Genomic DNA, 20912 nt, shown 5'->3' on the forward strand with positions numbered 1-20912 from the left:
AAGCTTTAGGGATGTCTTTACACACGTTTGTCTTTATATTCCTTGTAAGACAGGGGAACCCAGAGGGCATTCTTTAGGAAAATCCTGCAAAAACCTACCTATTTATAGCTAATTTTATGGTTCTGTTCATATGGATAAGTATGGGTAGATGCTTGCAGGCATCAGGGCATCCCTGTTCTCCCAGGCTGTTAGTCACTTCCAGGAACTGTTTCCTTTAAAACTCACGTGATATTGTAATATCGTCGTATGATTTTATTATGATTGCTAATATGGTTGTTTTTCTTGTGGCATTATTGAAATAAATAGGTAACACCGTCAGGCAATGTTGATTTTTTTTTTCCTGCTCCCTGTGTATTTCCCAAGACTCCACAGAAGCTGGTCAGTTTTTAGAGAAGTGATGAAAATTATGTGCAAAGCCCTATTGGTCTTTATTCAGAACTGTCAGTTTCTCTTGCATCTGAAAGCTTCAGCCTGAGAATTAAATGACTTTGAAAATCAGCATTGAGATTCCTGGATGGGCCCTTTATGGATAGTCCAGAAGTGCTCTGAAAACAGGGTGTTCCAAGTTCTGCATCCTTCTCCATGACTCTGGAGAAATGGGAAGATTACCCTAAAATAAAAGGAAGAAATTGTTCTCAGTCTTTTGAGGCTCAGCTCAGTTTAGGATCTGGTTTCGGACTTGCAGGTGATTGAAGTCAGACCCTGAGATCTCCTGTCAAGTTAACAGGTCTCCAAGAGGTGTTAGCCTTGCCCAGATGGATTTAATTTTCAGGTCTGTAGGATGCATAAAGGCTTGCCTGCACATGGCTTGTGTGCTCTTCTTTGAGGTGTCTGACCTGATTTAAATTCCTCTAAAATTGCAACAGACTCAAGTCCGTGGCTTGTTTAGCATTTTGCACACCTTGAGAAATCTAGGTGCTCTCAGTGGCGTGAGCGAGAATTTCTTTTTTCCTTACATTTTCACTGGTCACATAGAAAGTGCAGCCTAAAAGTGTCTTCTTTTTGCGTTGTGGTTGGTATCAGTGGGAGGTGGCTGATGTCACAAGCCTGGAGCACACAGAAGACATGTGCTGTGGTGCCCAGGACTTTCCCTGCAGCGCTCTGAGTGAGCAGGTTAGTTGTACGAGGCAGCGGTGCGGTTCGTGTCGTGTTTAAGCTGGTGCCTCTTGACTGCTCAGGTGACACGCAATGTGATGACTGCAGTGCTGAGCTTGCCTCCGGGGGACATCTACAACCTGTCAGTGACTGCTTGTACCGAAAGAGGCAGCAACACTTCCATGCCCCAGCTTGTGAAATTGGGTAAGAAGCGCTTGTTTGTACTTTCTTAACTCACCCCGCTCATTTGACTGTAAAGTAACTCTGTCAGCACCTTCCTAATTTCAGTCTTGTGCCTCTGAGCCCATTTCTTTTGCAATGCTGTGCTTTTCACCTCACCTTGCTGTGAAGGTTGACTCATGCCTGTGTGAAGCCACTCTCCTAAAATGGTTTTCTCAAGAGGAGCAAGAGTGGCAAAATTTGGCTGTAAGTGGAAGTAGGAGAGTGGAATTCACCTGGTGCCTTGCTGAGAGAACAAGTCAACTTCATAGTTGCTTGCCTAAGGTCTTGAACACATGTAGGTTTTGAGGATGGCAACTCAGGCTTCACAGATGAACTTTTCAATAAAAAGCAGAACCTTTCTTTCTGCCTTTCTGTTTCTGACAAGCCTATTCCTACACCTCTCTGCCACTCGGTCTGCTTTTCTGTCTCCCCTCCTCTCTCTCTGGACATCTGCAAAGTCTTTCAACACCAAAATCTTACCCTTAAATACCAACCAATGATAGCATTCTTATAAAAATAGTCAGATTTGTGAATGTAGAACCCAGCTTCATTTTAGGAGAAATACGTGTAATATACTCATAGAAACAAAAGAAAACTTGAGAGTTTGATCCTTAATGTAGGAGTTTCAAATGTAACTTTCTACCTAATATCTTTCTTTGCTTGGGAGGAAGACTGGACACTGCACCATTGTAGCTCAAGAAATTTTAGTTCTCTTTTGAATGTACGTGGAGTTGTTGAGCCCCAGGTACCCAGAACACTGAAATTTCCAAGTGTGCCAGACTGCTTTTACAGGCCTTAGCTCTGCTGAGAAGGTGGGTAAGGAAGAGTTTGTAATTTCAGAGTGGATTATCTTCTCATTGTTATGAGATTCTCTGTTCATATTATTATGAATAATAATCCTTTTGTGAGTCACTGTGAGAGAAGTGAATTTAAAGGACTCTATAATTTCTAATGGGATTAGGGCTCTAAAAAACAGCCATTGTCCATTTATATTTCTCAGTATTCTTACGGTGCTGAGGCAAACAGTACGGACACAACAATCTGAAGTTCTTGCAGGTCTTCTTACCAAAGGCAATATTTGCAAGAAGTAGACAAATTCCATGAGTTTTGTTTTCCCTGTGCAAACCATATCCACTGTTTTCCCCATGCCTCGTTGTGTATTTGTTCACCCACCGAGTGGGTGAATGTGTGGGGGTGGGTGTTACCCCCTGCTGCCACTGTCCAAATGTTTCAGGGTGGTATTTCAAAACACCAGCCAGCTTTATCATTCAGACGGATCCACAAGCCTTCCTCATGTTGTACAGCCTGCAGCACGGTTGTATCTTCCTGCTCTTTCCTTATGCATGGGCACTCTTACTGAACTTGGATGGGTATTTTGCCCTTCAGTGTCAACAAAGAGAAGGTGGAATGAATTCCATTTCAGTGAATCCCTTCTAGACTTTAGGGTGTGGGGTTTTTTTTGTTGGATTGAATTTGATTTTTTTCCTCCCTTTATGATGTTTGAACTTTGAATAGACAAAAGTGAGGATATTTTGCCAGAGGTTTTCCCTCTCTCTGTTTCTGAGGGGAGCAATGGGAGTTGTAATTAGCAGTAGTGGAAACTGACTCTAAGTGATAGACGACTCAGCACTTGGCAGTCACTTAAGCATTCCTGCCAAATGTTCTTCCCTCCATGATGTTTGCTTCATCCTGGCAACTTTCCACCTGCAGAAAAATCAAGCCATTTGCTGGAAGCAAAAGGAGGATTTGCTTGGGATGCTGCCCAAATGCAAAACTCGTATGTTAATTGAGGCCATTTTTTTACCTGGAGTGAGGGATGGAATGTGTTTTGAGTCCAAGAGCAGATATATCTGTGTAATTATGGGAGAGGGACACTTTCCTGTGTAGCACTGGGACAATATGTGCACTGCAAGCCCAGTGACACACGTGAACGTGCCTCAGCCCCTGCCCAACTCTTTCCATAATGCCAATATGGCTTGGGCAGACTCCAACCCCAGAGCACAAATCTGATTGTTTCAGGATCAGATACTTCTCCAAAATATCTACAACTACTTGAGCATGTCCCTTGTGCCAAGGTTCCTGTGACAACATCTCGCAAAATGAGGATAACAAATTGTATGTGAAAGGAAAAAGAATCAACCCAGAATGTTCTTGTGCATCACCCATTGTATGCAGTGTGTGCAGAATCCCAAAATCGGGTCATTGTTTGAGAATTACAGCTTTAATTAAACATCCACAGAATAGGAGATCTGAAAACTGTGCAGGACAACTCAGACATGTACAGCCCAAATTTTACAGTCTCTGAAGGCAAAGCAGAAGAGCCCAGGAGGCCTGAGGTGTGGAAAGCTGGGGATTTCCAGTGCCCATCGTGTGAAGCCATCAGGATGAATATCAGGATTAAGCACTGGGGTTTAAATGGTACTGAGGAGAAAAAGTGTCTCTCACATTAGCACTATGCTTAGGCTGTTTGCTCCTCTCCCGGTGCTCAAGAGTGTCCCTGCTGTCCTGTGCTTTCCATTCCTCAGGCTGGTTCGGGTGTGGTTACAGGGAGGGGTGACCTCCACAGGGCTCCAAGGGTAGGGAGATGGCCCGGAGGCAGCAAAGGCCACTGGACACGGGGATAGGGGTGCTGGGTGCAGACCCCCGCCGTGTTTCACAGCATTTCTGATGCCATCACTCTCAGGAGATCCTCATCTGTCACTCTTGTCACAGGGCTGTCCTCTGCTCCACAGACTCCTGCATTTGTTTGCCTGTTGTTACTTCATCCAGCACAAAAGCAATGAAAATCAAAGTAATTAATTGAGGACCTCTGGAGATCTTATCTCTGCATTCCTATAACTCATGGAGGTCAACACAGATCTACTAGCCTCAAATGTTAGCCAGAGGGGGAAAAAAAAAGAAAAAAAGACTACAGGTTTTGTTTTTTAATCTGGTAATTGGCTAAATATTTTCTCTGCTGCAATTAAAGGAACCTAGGCAGTCTTTGCTAGTGGGAAGCTGCTGCTTTACAGTCTCCTGGGCAGCCTGTGAAGAAAAGCCTTCTCAGGCCAAGTGTGTTGCTAACAGGTGGACAGGGATCTTCTCTGAAAGAGTTCCTGCTAACATTGTTCTATTAATAGAATCCACTGATCATCCTCAAACAAGGGCTCTGCTGAAAAGGGAAGTGAAGTAATTATCCATCTGTCCAAATAGAGAACGGTTTAAATAGAGAAGGAAAACCAACACACTTCATCATCTTCCCATTTTGCAGTGGTAGTTTGTCATCATGAGAGGATTTACATTGGTAGACTTTATCTGAAGGAAATGAAAGATAGCAGGGCATCAGGCATTGCTTTCAATTCTTTCATTTTTCTCAGCTGTCCGGAACCTTAAAGATAAGCTTAATGAAAGGAGATTTTTCTCTCACACCAGAACCAGCCCCTCCAAAATCACTGTTTGCTGTCAACAAGACTCAGACCTCCGTGACTCTGCTGTGGGTGGAAGAAGGAGTGGCTGATTTCTTTGAAGTCTACTGCCAGCAGGCTGGATCTGGCCAGGAAACAAAAGCCCAGGTATGTGTCTCTTCTTTGGTGTCCACTCTTCATCCCAGAATTAAACTTTTAAAAGATAAACTACTACGCTTCAAGCACTAAACTATTTTCATTGTTTTGTATTATTAAGGTTGACCTCTGTCTTTTTGAGGTTATGTAAGTGTTTGGAGAGAAGCTGTGTGCATCCAGCAGTGTCAGTGGAGTTGGCTACACGTGGAAATGGCTCTGATACACTGTGCAAAACCTAACAGGCCACGGAACTAAGGGAATGCCAAGGAGCAAGAAGGGAGAACTGGCCAGGGAGCTTCATGAGGAATGGGGAAAACAGGCATACCTAGATGCCATGAGATTTCTGATGCAGTATCTAATTATTTCTGGAATACTTTATTCCTGGTTTTGAGATCTGTTGACTGAAGTTCAGTGGGAGCTTCCTTGCTATTCCAAGAGTACCTTGATGCAAATGTGGCTGCTCCTCATGCATTTTATATTATTTTTACCTCAGGGTATTGTCTTCAAGACCCACCTCCTGAACCTCACAAATGAACCTCCTTTTCTCTCTGTCCAGTCAGGTACCTGTGCTCAGTGGCCAATTTAAATATACAGTATTTAAATGGGTAATGCTGTTCAGTGAAAAACAGAGCAGTAGTAGTTTTAATTCCTTGACATTCAATACTGTGCAACATGTGAGGTTTACTTTGTGCTTTATCTGATGGTGTAATGAATCATTCTGATTACATGCCACAAAGCATTATTCTCTCATGTGCACTGTGACACGTAATGGGGAATCATTGAGAAAGAAGTGAAAAATTACCTACTAAAACCACTGATTACCACGTGGAAAAGACCTGCACACTCTTTAATCCCATGGAAGATCAGTCTGAATTATTTAATATTCTTTTAAAATTGAGACAGACAATGACTAAAGGGAAAAAAAATGCTTACATGCACTTAAATCTTTCGGATCATTTAGATTCCACCTCTCTAGATTCTTGCTTTTTCATGCTGAATAGCAAAGGCTGTGAAGTCATTATCATCACTTACCAGAGATTCAAAACAGTGATGGGATCAGGCAAGGAAAGCACCAGAGGGTTTGCAACTCCAGTTCAGAGCACATCTGTTTTAAGAACATCAGGAAAAGACTGCTTCATTTGGCAGATGCTTCAGTGGGTGTCTCACTTGTTGACAGGAACATCTGGCACTGGGCAATGCACAGGGATTGTCAGCTCACTCCTCATTGGATTCATCACTCTCTTTTCTGTCTCCATGAAAAACTGGGAAGGGCTCCTTTCTGAGCTGTAAAAAGGGATCCTTCCCAAGTAGGCTGGTGAAAATTCTTTGTGATTTTCCATGCTAATTACATAAACATTTTTGTCCCTTCCCCGCATCTTTATATCAGTGAAATGAAAAGCAACAGCTTTCCAATTTTGAACATCTTGGATTTGAGTTGACTAATTTAAATTTCCCAGAGGGGAAAGTGGAAACATCCAACCAAGTACAATTGCCAAAGTTTGGCTCCTCCTTTCAGCTCAGGCAATGAAAGTCTCCTCCCTTACACTCATGTGGTTTCATCTGCAGAACTAATTCCTCAGAATTACTCTGCCACAGGAGTTTAGGATTAGGCCATGGCTGACAACAGGCTCTTGCAAACATCCAGTGCTTGGGACTTGTTACAGCATCTTGCATTCCCCATCTGGAGTGGGTTCATTCATAAAACTCTCCCTTCTAAAGCCCTGGCTCAGTGTCCCTGTTTTTACAGCTGTGACCCACCCCTGGTTCTGCAGGACAGTCCAGAAAGCAGAGAGCCTTAAGGAACTCTTTCTTTAAGTCAGTGCATGTGTTGTTCTTTCTGTGTTTGTTTTCTCTTGCTCTATCAGCATTTAAGATCCACAGAAGTGTTCACAAGGGTCATAGTAATTAACACATTGTAGAAGTATGTTATGTAGAGTTTCTGCCAGCTAGAAAAACTGAGGTGTAGGGTGTTTGATCATAATTATTACAAAAGACTTTGCTCTAGCTTTGTTTTTCACCTTGGCCACTCAAAAGGGCTCACAGGTCTCCACATCCAGAGGAGCTGCCTCAGAGGCAGAGATGGCATGCATTCAAACCAGAATTGTGATTTCATTCATGGCAGAGGTTGTGACTGCCTTGGCTCCTCTTTGCATAAAAATAACTTTTTCCTCCTGCCTGTGTGGCTGAGAGCTCACAAGCTGTGTCCACCTCTGGGATGTCCTGGAGGTCTCAGTGTTCTCCCCTGCCAAGGCTGAGCCTGACCAACCCGCTCTGGGGCAGGGGTCCTTCCCTCCCCAAAAGGCTCTGGGGTCCCTGGAGTGCTCTGGGCTGTTCTTGCAGCTGTATTCACCCCGGTTCCTCTCCCCTTCTCTGCCAGACTATCTGCCTGCTGTCAAGGGCAGGCCCTGGTTACCTTTCCTGTGTTTCAAAGCTCTGGATTTCTTCCACCAGACCTGACTTGACCTGTCAGATACATGGAGCACTGATTTGTGCCCTGGCACTCACGGGAGAGACAAACTCCTGTGTGTTCTTCCCCGTGTCTGCAGGAGCCTGTCACTGTCTCTTCACACGTTGTGACCATTTCCAGCCTGAGCCCTGCCACTTCCTACAACTGCAGCGTGACCACCTTCAGCCACAACAGCCCCAGCATCCCCACCTTCATCTCAGTTTCCACCATGGGTAAGCAGCACTTCCCTGCTTTCTTCTCCTCCCTCCTCATCCAGCTGCCTCTGTTCCCCCTTGCTTTCTCGAGCTGCTCTTTGTAACGCTGGCCCCAGGGGTTGTTTGGCTGCCAGATGTGGGTGGGATGGGGGAGCAGCTTTGGAAAGCCCTTAGAAAAGGCCCCCCTTGACTTGGAAAAATGTAAACTAGGGGCTCAGTTCTGGGCTGGGTTTTAGAAATCAGGGACGGAATTTGTGGAGTCAATACTAAACATCAGGTTCAGTCAATACTAACATTGACTGCTTGATGATATTTGTGGAGAAAAATGTTTTCTCAGCCAAGCCCAAATCAGAGGAAAATCACACTCATAAGCTGTTAAGGCTTCCTGCATTCAGCAAAGAAGTAAGAGAGAAGAAAGGCCTCTGCAGGACCCTCAGCAGTCACAGCCAAAAGGCTCCTGAGGGAGGATCCCTGGGCATGTCATTCTCCAGAGTAATTAAGCAATTTCCACCCAGCATGTTACAAATCCCCAGTTTATTATTTTGCTTCTGGGTCAGAAAAAGCATTGATTATTGTGATTATTGGTGAAGAACAACTTCAGAGTGGAAATGTGCTTTGGAGACATAGATGATGATCAATATCTGTATTTTGTATTACCTTCACCGTTTTCACATTTGTGTCATAAATGTCAGCTAAAAAGGAAAAGAATAATAAATCAGAACATGTTAAAGTTCAACAAAAATGCCAAGGTGAAGGCATTTCCCCAAAGAAATTTTCTAAGAGCAATAGCTGCTCAAACTCTCCCCTTATCTCCTGTGGTAGATTTTTCTCTCTCTGACACTCCAGGCTCTTTGAGATAAATTTAAAAAAAATAATGTTAGGGTGAAACAAAACCAAACAAAAACATCAGTGCTTCTGAACTGAATAACTGAGAGTCATTTTCTGTGTGTACAGTCACGGAGATGAACCCCAATGTCGTGGTCATCTCCGTGTTGGCCATCCTCAGCATCCTCCTGATTGGACTGCTGCTGGTCACGCTTGTTGTACTCAGGAGAAAACACCTACAGATGGCCAGGTAAGTCCAGATTTCTGCTAATTACCAAAAAAAAAAAAAAATCACAACAAAAAACTACCAAAAACCCCCAAAAAACAAACCAAAAGCCCCCAAACAAACATCATGACCACAGCTTCAGCTGAGAATGCTTTTTGTGTGGGTGCTACCTGAGGTGCTTGTGAACAGGGTGTCTTCAGAAGAGCTGTTTTGCTGCTGTTACTTCCTACTTTCACTCTTGACCTGAGTGACAAGCCTCAAGCTTTGTCTAATTCTGAGCTTTGCAGGATCGAGTCCATACCTGCAATCCCATATTGCAAAAGGGTGGTGTCAGGGACATTAATGAGAATTAGCATCTGAGGCAAATGGGCATGAGCAGGACATCAAGGTTCTTTGCAAGTCTTTGATATGGTTTGGAACACGAGAATTTTTCCATACCAGCAGATAACATTTTCTAGAAAGTTTTTCTCTAACTATTTGCCAATCTGCACCAATTTGTACCTGAATATTGAAATTCAGTTTCCTTTTCTAGGCCATCTTACCTGCAACTGTTCACTTTAATGTGGGTTGTTGTGGCCTGTGTGAGCTGGGGAATTTTCTCCAAACCCTGTAAAAGATAGATATAGATATATCTATATATCTATATAGATATATATATACATAATATATAAACCAAAAAATTGGTTTACCTACTAGTTTTGAAGGTGTCACAGAGTCTTTGTCCTTTTATAATCTATGTAATATATTTTATGTTAATTTACTGTGCTGTGTCAAGAATGGAAAATATTTCATGTAAAAAAAACTTAGGTAAAAAAATCTTGTGCTTAACAACCTAGCAGATGCTGCATTTTGTGTGTTGTGTCTTGTCTATATATTCCATGCAATAGATGACCACATCACACATATGTTTCAAGTTATCTTTTTAAGAAAACTTTATATAATTTGATCCTTTTTCATGTAACTGGCTCTGTGAAAATCCCATCTAAATGAATTCTCTCTCCTATTTAATTACTGTGCAGCCAGCCCAAAGCTTTTTCTCTTCATCACTGCTTCTAGCCACAGAAGATAAACACCCCAGAAGGAAATTAAAAAAAATAAATCCAGTAAGAAGCTGCAAGCAATTGTTTGCTTAAATCAAGAAAAAAGTCAAGTTAGTTTATAATTCATAGCTGAAAATAATGGACTTGTGATAAAGAACCTACTAGAATGTTATTCAGGATTTTTTTATTTCTTTTCCCTACAGTTATTTTTGTAACTCAAAACTACCTATAATTATCCTGTAAAAAGGACACAATTAAACAACTTCTCCTTAGAGTGGGAACAGTGAATATTTAATATAGAAAGGTAAATATTTAACCTGTGCACTGAGGCCAGTGCCACGCTATGGAAAACACAAATCTGGACAGAAGATAAGGACTATTTGAGAATTTCATTCCTTTGAAGCATTTTTTAGGCAATTTGATCTCAGGTGGTGTTGAACATTTATTGGTTTTAGACAACTGCATTAAGGGGTTCTAGTGATGTTCAATACAGATTATCTCAGACTTAGTCACAGATGTGAAGTGTTCAGCACTTCCCTGCAACTCCAAGAGTTCTCTGTTAAACCAAGCTCTTTGCAAGTGTTGTGAATCCAGAAATATTAACTTTTTACCTAATGGTCTTCCTGGAACAGGGAGTGTGGGGCTGGGACCTTTGTGAATTTTGCATCTTTAGAGAGAGATGGAAAGCTCCCCTATAACTGGTGAGTGTTTGAAGCAAAGCTTATGCTTTTTCCCCCATCTCTGCTTTTTTGGCAAGTGTTATCTGCAATCTTAAAGTGCTCATTTTTTATGTCATTGCTGTCCCTATTTAGGCTAAAACTACTAGGCTTGTTAATTTAATATTTTATTCCTTGCATGTATTTTATTTCCTGAATGATGGCTGGAGACACGCATTCTGTTACCTGCTGTTTTTAGTAGGAAATGATGTATTTGCATGTCAGCCAAGTTGCATAGATGTGTTTGGGGAGGATAGGTTTTTTTCCTTTCTCTTGCAGACATATTTCCTAAAATAACACAACTGTAGAAACTTGATCTATAAATTCATTAGCACTTCCATGCATTTATATCCAGGAGTAAGCTCACTTGTAGATAACTAATTACCAACTGTGTTCATACATTGCCTTTAAAAAATATTTCCTTACATTACAAGACAAGGGCAAGCCAACTCAAATATATACTGTAACTTAATATACTGTAACTTCAGTGCTGTTGAAAAAACCAACAAAAAAAACCCTAAATATATCTTGTTAGTCTAGAAAATCACCTGCAAGAATTGCAGGCACTGATATGGACTGTAAATCATCACTGTCACCATCAGCTGAAGAGAAGTAATTGTACAAAGAAAATCTGTAGGGTTAGCTTTTCTAGGAGTAAAAAGGCTCTGAGAGCTGGCACCAGTGTGGTCACTTCCATCCCTGTTTTGATAATCAAATGACAGAGCCAAAGTTTACTGTTCTGTTCGCAATCTCTGCAAAAACCTCTTCTCTTTCAAGGCGTGTCCAAGCAGAGACACTTCAAAGCATGACATCAGCCCCATTCCAGCAGGTCAGGAGAAAATGTGTGCCTTTGCACCCGTGGTCAGCTTTGCTGACAGCCAAGAAGTTGGAAAGAAAAGTTGGTGCACGGGAACTGCTTTCCATGACCTCACAGGGCACAGCCTGCCAGCAAGGCTGGCATTAAATGGACTGACACTGCACCACCACAAGCCTTTTGCTAATGAGCCTGCAAACTGAACTAACAAGCCCAGCAAACCTTGTCAATATCTCACTGTGCTGCTAATTAACTGGACATTAAACAAGCCTCACTTGCTTGGTTTAGCTTTAATCGCAGCCAGCTGTATGCAGTGCAAATGAAACCATCCCTCAGATTCTCTTGCTTGGGCTATATTAATGGCAGAAAAGTCAGAAGATCAAACACTCATGTTAATTAAATAGCCAAGCTTGAATGAAATTATTAAACTAGCAACAGACGTTATTAAAACCATAAAAGGCTTTTTTCTTTTTTTTTAATGGGAAGGGAATTAATAGGCTTGGATGCGAAAGTGAAGGTTTTTGTTGCTTGATTTAGCATATATATGTATGTGTGTGTGTATATGCATATATGTATACATACATAAATTAAGTTATAAAAATAGAAACTGAGGAAGGCATTCCTGCTTAATATCTCCTTTTGTAACTGAAGGCAGTGTGTCCTTATCTTATGGTCCTTATTTCTCTGAGAGTTGTTTTGTGTGCCTCTGTTGTCCAATGTCAAGAGCAGATTCACAATCCATCAAGGCAGCCAGGTGGGAAATTTGGCCCTAAAAACAGCGAGAAGGATTGGCTCATTCCCGGGATCATGTCAGGGAGCCATGGGCATATCCACTAATTCCCAAGGGAAGCTCAGCTGACTTTTCAGGATTTGAGCAATCTCTGCATCTCCTTCTTTTAATTAAGTTGTTCCATATGCCTGAGCAGGATGTGAAGCACTGCATTATTGCAGAAAAACCAGTATTGTGTTTATTAGGCAATTACACATTTTTCATATGTCGAATAAAATAAATTGCTTTAGCTGTCAGAGCTCCTAGTCTGTGAATATAAATGAGTTTGCAAGTATGTTAGCCAGTGATTTGATAAAGTGTGGAAAATTCTTGTGAGGATTGGCAATGAAAGAAGCCCAGGCTTCTGGCTCTGCGGGCAAGAGGAAGTAAAAGCCTCACGTGGAGTTTCTCAAAGGAAGGAGAAGTATTTCCAGCAACATCATCACTTCTCTCTCCCGAGCCTAATGGAAACCTCTGTGGCACCAGAGATCTGTTCATGGAAAACCAAATTTCATGCTCAGCCCAGCCCCATAGAAACTTAACAACAAAGGAGCCTTCAGGGTCAGGTTCTGCAGTTGTTGTGGTGTGTGACTGACCAGGAGGGGCTCTTGCCTCTGGTGAGCCACACAGTTCCTACCAAAGCCTGGGGCAGGTGCCCTGCAGAAACTGCGCTGCCCGTTTGCCCACAGCAGCAAAACTCATTAAAGCATAACTTGGAGTTTTCACTGCATGGGCAGAAGATTTCCTCACTGGTTGGAAGATTGAGATTAGAGATGATTCAATTTGACATGACTTGTTTATCAGGGAAAACACAGTATCTACCAACTTCATAAGAGCCAAGGGTACTGAACACGGAAATTTAACTTTGTATTTCCTCTTTAGAACAGCTGCAGAATGATGGCGTCACTTTTAAGGCAGCAGATTTTCTGATGGGGAAAAAACACACTGAGGATGTATTTGACAAAAAAAAAAAAATCCTTTTACTGGAGCCAAATTTGTTTAAGTTTCATGAGTTTTTCATATTTACAAAGTACCTGAAGCCCATTTCACCAATAGGTAGAACGGGCCTGAGTGGGTTTCCTGAATTAATGCACGGCAGAACCTGGTAAACAGCCTGCAAATACAGAAGTTAAGAATGATTTTGTACTCATATTTCCTCTAGCCACAGTAAAATATGCTGTGGATAGTTATTCACAGAAAGCACAGTTAGAAGAACTGTTGGAGCAATGTTTAGATTAAAACCTAGGAAAGAATTTAAAGCACTCTGCAAAGTGTTATAGGGATGCCTTGAGAAATCTGACTCAAGAGAGGGTATTAAGAGATATTGTAAACATCTGAATTTATCCCTGATACAGATCTGATATCCACAGGATCACTTGCAGGAACAAATGTGGGAGATTATGTATGTGATAAAAACAAACCAGATCAGTACTGAATATCTCAAAACATTGAAAATAGGCTTAATACCACCTCTGCAATGGCTGGAAATCTGTCAATGATGTTTTCCTACCCACTTTACTCTCTGAAAATTAGAAGTAACAGGCCTGAATCAGTATGATAAGACATACTTGTTTTGTCCATATGGAGTTTTGTGTTGGATAGCTGAAAGTCCTGCAGGCTGAGCAGTAAAAATTCTAGGGATGCTAATAATATTCTTAGGAAGTAGGATTTATGGGTTTAGCTGATTTTTAAAATAGAATTTGCTGATCTCCTGATTTCTGTTTGTCTTACTAACTCTCCTCACTTTTTCATCTTTATGTGTGTTATTTATTAATGCTCACAGGCGTAGAAGTGTATTTGCTTTCCTAACTCTGCTACCCTCATGCCTTTGGACTGATTATCTTTTGGCATTTTATGTTAATCCTTGGTAAGTGATTTACTTGTTTTTCCATATGCAATGTGTAAACAATGTGAGTTTCTATGACATGAAAAATGTGTGGTACCTTTGTTCTCAAACGGGTCAAAGCTTTTGGAGATATAATTTTCTTGCACTGGAACATGGACTGGCGAGGATGTGGGTATCAAAGTATTTGCTACCCTGCTTCATCTGGTTTGTCTGTTTATTCTCCAACCCATTTTGGTATTAAAAAGCTAATTTTACAGTGGCCATCATATCCATCTCATTGCTGTCTTTGCAACTTTTGCTGCTTCATGATAAGTCCTGGCTTCTTCTGTCCTGGTTATTTACATGTTCATTGCCTGGCACTGACTTCTGCTGCTGCTGTTTATTACTAAAATTGCTTGATTGTGCCCCACCTGTTTGGTGTGTGATGTCAGATACATTTGTTTTTCAAAGGCACTATTATCCCCTCCTGATGTCAGTAAAAGTTTTGCTTTTGAAAAAAGCAGTTCACTGAGAATGAATACAACTAGAAGTCCCAAAGAGTAAAAACAGGGTCACTGTGTGCACATCTCATTTTGTATATTTAATACTTTAGTCTGTAAATAATTTATAAGGATTTATAATTTTATAATAATTTATAAGGATTTAGTAAACCTGATTGTTTTCTTGAAAATATCTAACAAAGCCACTCGTCTACTTAGAACCAGAATTGTTTTACAAACCATTTTACAAATAATTATAATTGACTATGACCCAAAATTGCCTAATTCATATAAAGAAACTTAAGTTTCTGTTGGTCTTGGGTCCAAGTTTTAGGGTTTTACAGAAAAGGGGCTCCTGAGGTTAAGATTTTATTTCCCAAGCATTTTCCCTGGTCTTACCATGAGGCACCAAAGCCTTGGCAGGCAGACATCAACATCTTCAGCAGAGGATTTTTTGAGGCTGATTTTCCTTGAGTGGGTCTGTAGAAAAACCCATCCAAATTTTCAGTGGGCCTGGAAATATAAGTAAAAAAGGTCCAATTTCTTCTGTCAGGAAAGAAAAAGTGTGTTCTCCGCACACACTCCACTGAGGAGCACGTGGGGGTCTTCCCCACCTCTCCAAGGCTTATATTATATTATATTATGTTATGTTATAGTATATTATATTAATTAATTATATACTTGGAGCTTGGCTGGTATTAACTCAGCTGGCTCTCGAGCTGCACAGAGGTGGAGGGTCTGAAGCCTTGTGCAGGCTGGCCTGGAGCAGAGGCTGGGCAGAGTCACAGAATAAAGCAGGGATTTGTTAAAAGGATCTCCTCCATGGATCCACCTTGAGCAGCAGCAGAGCCCAGCCAGGGCTGCACCCAAGAGGAACCAAAATGGTCCCAAAATGCACGAGCGCTCCCGGGGGCTCTCACTGGGATCAGCTCTGCTCCATTTGCACCTTGCAGTTCATTGTCCCATTCCAGCTTTAGCCCAGGCACTCCCATCCTGCTTGTTTTTCTCTCTCCAGCCCACGCTGTTTGTGCTCCTGGGCCTGAGCTTTGGATCATTTGTCCTTGGTGCCCAGCTGGAGCAGGAATTGTTTTGTCTCCCTGCTCTGTGCAGAGAGCTCCCCATCCCATAATATAAAACCCAGACCCACACACTAAAGCAGCACAGAACCTGAGAAATATCAAAGCTAAAACTAGAAGCATCAGGTCAGGCAAGCAGGTGATTATTTTGGAGGTCACACTGAGCTCTCAGCTGGTCAAGAAGCCCAGAGTGGCCACTGTCAATGGCACTGCTGCAAAAATGTTGTCATCTTTTGTCCTTCTGCCTTTTTCCTTTTATTATGCATTAACTCACCTTTCCAGATGTGTATCTTTCTTCAGAGGTTTCCCCTTCAATCAATCTATCTATTTCAGTCTAGATGATTAAGTTTACAGGGGCTGAAGTGGAATGAGATGAGATTAATCTCTCTCTTTGTATTTTAATATGTAGACTAAATGGAACAACAGATGAAACACCAGCTAGTGTTCCAATTGTTTTTGTTTTGCACACAAGCTGGTTTAAAATATTTATGAACATTCTGGAAACAATTGCAATGCTAAGAAGCAAAGGCCTCTTGAGACTATCAAAGCACACAAGATTCTTGCTGAGAAATGTTTGTCAGTCATTTGTTTTATTGCCTCTTCAAGTGTTCCTTGGAGGAGTGTTAGAAGCATTCCCATCATAAAGGGCATTTAGCTATTTTTTTTTTCTTTTCAAATTAATTCTTATGTGCCTGACATTAAAAGATTAACCATAGTCACAGGGGATAGAGGTGTGTTGAATAATTTAGTGGAATTAACTTTAAGATTTCTCTGGAAAAAAAATCTTTGAAAATGGAAAATAAATACTACTAGTTTAGATGTACAGTACATATGAATGTACAGATGACATGATAGGCTGAAGAGGTTTATAATATTTAATCTCCGCTTTAATATAAAGCTGGTATTGCCATTGCTCTTGTTAATTCTGCAGGCAAAGCTCCTCAATTAAATGGGAAAGTACTTTGAAAAAATAACAAAATTACTATGTGTTGTGGCTGCTCCAGAAACTGACTATTTTGCAAAATTTAATTTTGGAATGTAGCCCTTTATTTGTTTTTAATGTAACTTCTAAACTTAACAAGGTAGAAAAGTAAAAATACTCTGCTTTTTAATATTTCTTTCTGTATAATTTCATTATTTAGAATTTAAAAGTCCTTTAATTTGCTAATTGAAGCTGTGAACCAAATGATCTAGACATAATTTTCATATCACCATGAAATTAAAAATAGCATCATTATAATGTGAAAAATGAATGGATATTGTTTAATGCCCAGGAATTAAAAAGTCACACTACTAAAATTCCTTCTGAGTAAGCAAGAATCTATTTGTGGTCTGTGGCTGATTGAACAGAGGAGATGAGTGTTTTTGGACCTCTAGCCAAGTTATCCCAGGGTGCTTGCTCTGTGTATTTAATCTTACTGAACTTGACTTTGTGGCAAGAACAAAATGAACACACAGCCCCCTCCAAAAAATCACGCCATGGCAGCTGGTGGAGGGCAGCTCTCAAGTCCAGCCCTTTGGGTTTTACTGCTTAACGCCCTCAGAAACCTGCTCACAGCTGTTGCTAGTGAATTACACCAGCCATAAATCATTGCTTTACGTGACTGGCACAATTATCTCCAGCAGTTTAAAGTCAATTAGATTTTCTAAGGTTTAAGCTTGAGTCCCGCTGAGGTCAGTAGGAGATTTGCCAGTGTCTTCGTTTATCATCATAAGCAGGTTATGAGACTGGCCCTCTCCATTTTCCTTCACCTTTTCCTCAGTTTGCAAGCAGTGGTCTTGTCCCTTTACCCAACAGATGCTTCTCATTCCCAGATGCTCTCCAGTGTTGACATCCCATTTTCCAAGCTCAGGTCCTGGGGACACAGCCCCAGCCCACGCAGAGCCAGTGGGTCAGGATTTACAGGGGAGCCATGGCTTTTTCTGGGCACAGATTTTCCTTTCCAGTGGCAGGTCATTCTCAGAGCCACAGAATGGGATATGCCCCCCACTGGAGTCAACAGAAATGTTGCTATCAGCCTTAAATTGTCCACCAGTTATTATCACCAATCTCCTCCTGAGTATGATGAAAAAATACACTTTCTTGAATCAGTGCTGTCTTTGAATAAAGGCTGTACAGCTGTTTAATGAATGAAAAACACTTCCTTTTTTTTTTTTTTTTTTACAGGAGTAAAAATGGATTAAAGAAGAGAAAGCTGACCAAGTATGTAACTTCTCTGATATTTAAAGGAATAAGTCTTAGACTAAATAGGCATTGTGGAGTATGTGGCATAGTGGTATTTCAGTTACAAATACAGAAAACTTCTTGATAGACGTATCCCAAGAGAGACACCTGAAAGCAGAAAACAAACAATAATTGTACAAAAGCAGCTCTGCTCAGCAGATTGTAGTAAAACATACAAAATTAACCATCGGGGAAAAGATCAATTATCCAACTTAGTGATTTCAACAGAGCTTATCCTTAGTTAAAAGTTGCAAATGGTGAGAAGGCTGGGCTGCGTTTGTTTGCAGTGATATTTCCCTGTTGACAGGGGGCTCTCATTACAGTTGTTGCTCGAACATTAGATCATTAATGCCAGCGGGTAAACAGGAGTAATTAAGTGGTGATAAGACAGGTTCCTTTGGGCATATTGCCTCCAAGTAAATGAGGAGATTACTGTGTACATGCTTCAGTGGCTTGTAAATTAGAGTGTGATAATTAGGTGAGGGAAGCTGTTTACCTGTGTTTCCTTACTCAGAGTGTTGGCCTAATCATTTCTGTGTTATGTTCAGGGGCTGTGCCTGACTAACAGATAGATCTCACCTGGCAAAAAAAAAAAAAAGTGTGGAAAGATGGGAGTCATTAAATCAAGGCTAATTTGTACCTCCTAAAGCTCTCCATGGTTTTGTATAGTTGCATACTATTTTTTTTAGCCACCGTCTCTCTGGGAAAAGAGTTTGACTTGTAATTACAAATGTGTGTGGTTGTCAAAGCCAGCAGAGAAAGCTGCCAGGGCAGTGGCATCCAAAATGTAATACACCCACCATTTGGTGGCCCTGAACCACAAAGTTTGTCCTTATTTCTTTCTAGCATTACCAGCTGCAAATATATACTTATGACTTGAGAGTATTCTGGCAGAAAGAAATGAAAGGTACTACAAAAATCAGATTTTTTTAACCTAATTTCTCTGTATTTTTCTTTTAAAGCCCTGTCCAGCTGGACGATTTTGATGGATACATCAAGGATATGGCCAAAGACTCAGATTATAAATTTTCTCTGCAATTTGAGGTAAATCTCTGAGGATTCTGCTCTCTGCTACTTGCCCAGATTAGCTTTTTCAAGGTGTTAATAAGGCTGTGTGGTGTGCTCTGTGTTGGTCGATCTGTGGCGCTGCTGGGTGGGCCAGCTTCACTTCCTCCTCTGCAGAATTCAGAAGTGGAGCTTGGTGTTGTTAAATCCTGCATTTAGTGAGCTGATTGGAGTGGCTTCTCACATTCAATTTGAGATAACTGTCAGAAAAAACACACTTGCTTTAAGTTAGGCAACCTGAACTGAATTTGGGATTTTAATGGCTTTATTTTATATATTTAATGTCCTTAACTTGGGAGGAAGCACTGAAATCAGGAAGTAGCCTCAGAAATCTCTGTAAGAGCAAGGAGATTTCTCTAAGACAGGTACGTTTCTCTAAGGTCAGGTGCATTCTCTTGATTACTCAAAATTTAAAGTCAGTTTAGTAGTGTAAAACCAAACCCCATCCCTATCCTGGGGCTGTTTCCCAAAGATTTAAACATGGAAAGGAATTGGAGAGGACTCTCAGGGTGTTTCCATGATCCCTTCCTGACAGCAAATTCCCTGATGCACCATGTATTGCATGTAACTACCAAAGATGATGACTAGAAAGGTCTAAGCATTTCCCCAAGACTGAAAGCCACTTGAGGATTTCAAGAAGCCTCTTTAAGGAGGGCAGACGACCACCAGAGGCATAACTTAGCAAGCCCCTCGTTTGACAGTATTTTTGGTTGCACAGTGAGTGTAGAGAGGAGCAATTCTGAGTCCCAGCTGGGATGGCAGCTGGGATTGACATCAGGAGGAGAAACCCCAGCACTGCTCTCCAGCTGCTTGGAGCCCAACTCAGAGGCACCAAAAAAGGACAAGCTGTCATCCTGCTGTCAATTTATAGAGTGATTATATATATATATATATATATATATATATATATATAAAAAGAGCATTTTCTGTCTGCTACCTGCCACAAGTATTCACAAGGAATTATTCTCTGAGTGTTTTTGAGGCTGACCTTGCCATTTTCCTCTCTGTTGTCTCAGGAGCTAAAACTGATTGGGCTGGACATCCCGCACTTTGCTGCTGACCTCCCCATGAACCGCTGTAAGAATCGCTACACAAACATCCTGCCGTGTAAGTACAACACGCACTAAATCCTGCTACAACCCCTGAGAGGGAAAGGAGGGTTCCAATAAGAAAACTGGAGAATCAGGAGCTTTTCTGAGACTGGTGAAAGCCTGTTCTGCAATCCTGCTCTTACAGAGAGCCAGGCAAGAGTGGTTTTTATGTTAGCTTTGAATAGATTTAGCTTCCTGCAAGTGTTTATGGTGGCAGGAGTTTGGAGGTGAGAAACACAAGGGTTTTTATGCTACTGAGTAGTGTTCTGTATTTCTTTTAGGATTTTAATGAAGCCTAGGGGAGCCCAAAGGGACAGCACTTGGAGGGGGTGTTTGCAGAACACTAAGGATGGTGTGTCCGTGTTTGCTGAAGCAGGCATTGCTCTCTTAGTCAATACAAGAATTTTAGATTATTTTTGGCCATTCCAATAGGACTAATTTAAATTTTGCCTAGCTGGAGATGAGTGCCATATTTGAGAGGTGATTTTTTTCTAGTTTCTGTTTCCTTTGCAGATGATTTTAGTCGTGTCCGCTTAGTCTCAATGAATGAAGAGGAGGGATCTGACTACATTAATGCCAACTACATCCCTGTGAGTACAGAGGTCTGATCAGTGTGGAGCTCAGTGTCCTGCACGCCAGGCAGAGCTGGGCCCTTGAAAATAGCACAATATTTCCTGGGAGCTCAGTCAGGTTCTCAGCATCTCCTTCAGCTTCCAAATATTTTGCCTACAGAGAACAGGCACCAAAAAAAAAAAAAAGAAAGAAAAAATAAAAAGGGGTGGAGGGGGAAGGTTTTTGGCAAATTTTGCTGCAGTAGCTGTGAATCTTTGTGAGCCTTTGATTGGACTGGTAGGAAAATGAGCAGGGAATGTTAAAATGATTCAGTGGCCTTTTAAGATAGCCAGGTGAAGCACAGATGTTCAAATGAGAATGTTTTTCTAGATTTCTACTGCACATGGAAGAAAAGGGCTAAGGCAGACATTCCAAATGCACAAAATGCTCACAGCCCAGCTGGTGTGTGGAGAGAACTTCTGCTTTCTGCCTCCTCTCTGGTGCTTCCCCTGCGCCTCGCTGCACCTGGCAGGGAGCAGCCGCTTACCGGGGGTAGCACCCACGCTTTCAGGAGAATTGCAGTGTACACAGAGCTGTGGGCAAATATTTTGACACTGGGGGTTGGCTGAAAGCTCATCAGCTCTCTCCACTCTCCCCTGAGCTCGTGCAGCC

The 20912-nt window shown here is 41.5% G+C and overlaps 1 protein-coding gene across 2 annotated transcripts in view; it reads left to right on the top strand.

Annotated features, from left to right (window-relative positions):
* Nucleotides 1-20912, top strand: part of PTPRO (protein tyrosine phosphatase receptor type O) — a 139131-nt gene that overhangs the window by 108307 nt on the left and 9912 nt on the right. The window contains exons 12-21 of one of the 2 annotated variants that reach the window (XM_053944128.1): nt 1179-1299; nt 4729-4868; nt 7403-7535; nt 8472-8592; nt 10241-10309; nt 13691-13774; nt 17476-17511; nt 18495-18576; nt 19614-19704; nt 20202-20278. In XM_053944128.1, the coding sequence (XP_053800103.1) occupies nt 1179-1299; nt 4729-4868; nt 7403-7535; nt 8472-8592; nt 10241-10309; nt 13691-13774; nt 17476-17511; nt 18495-18576; nt 19614-19704; nt 20202-20278 (954 nt within the window). The remainder of the gene's footprint in view (nt 1-1178; nt 1300-4728; nt 4869-7402; nt 7536-8471; nt 8593-10240; nt 10310-13690; nt 13775-17475; nt 17512-18494; nt 18577-19613; nt 19705-20201; nt 20279-20912) is intronic. The other variant, XM_053944129.1, reaches the window with a different exon arrangement.

The sequence above is a fragment of the Vidua chalybeata genome, chromosome 5, assembly GCF_026979565.1.
Source record: "Vidua chalybeata isolate OUT-0048 chromosome 5, bVidCha1 merged haplotype, whole genome shotgun sequence".
Lineage (NCBI taxonomy): Eukaryota > Metazoa > Chordata > Aves > Passeriformes > Viduidae > Vidua > Vidua chalybeata.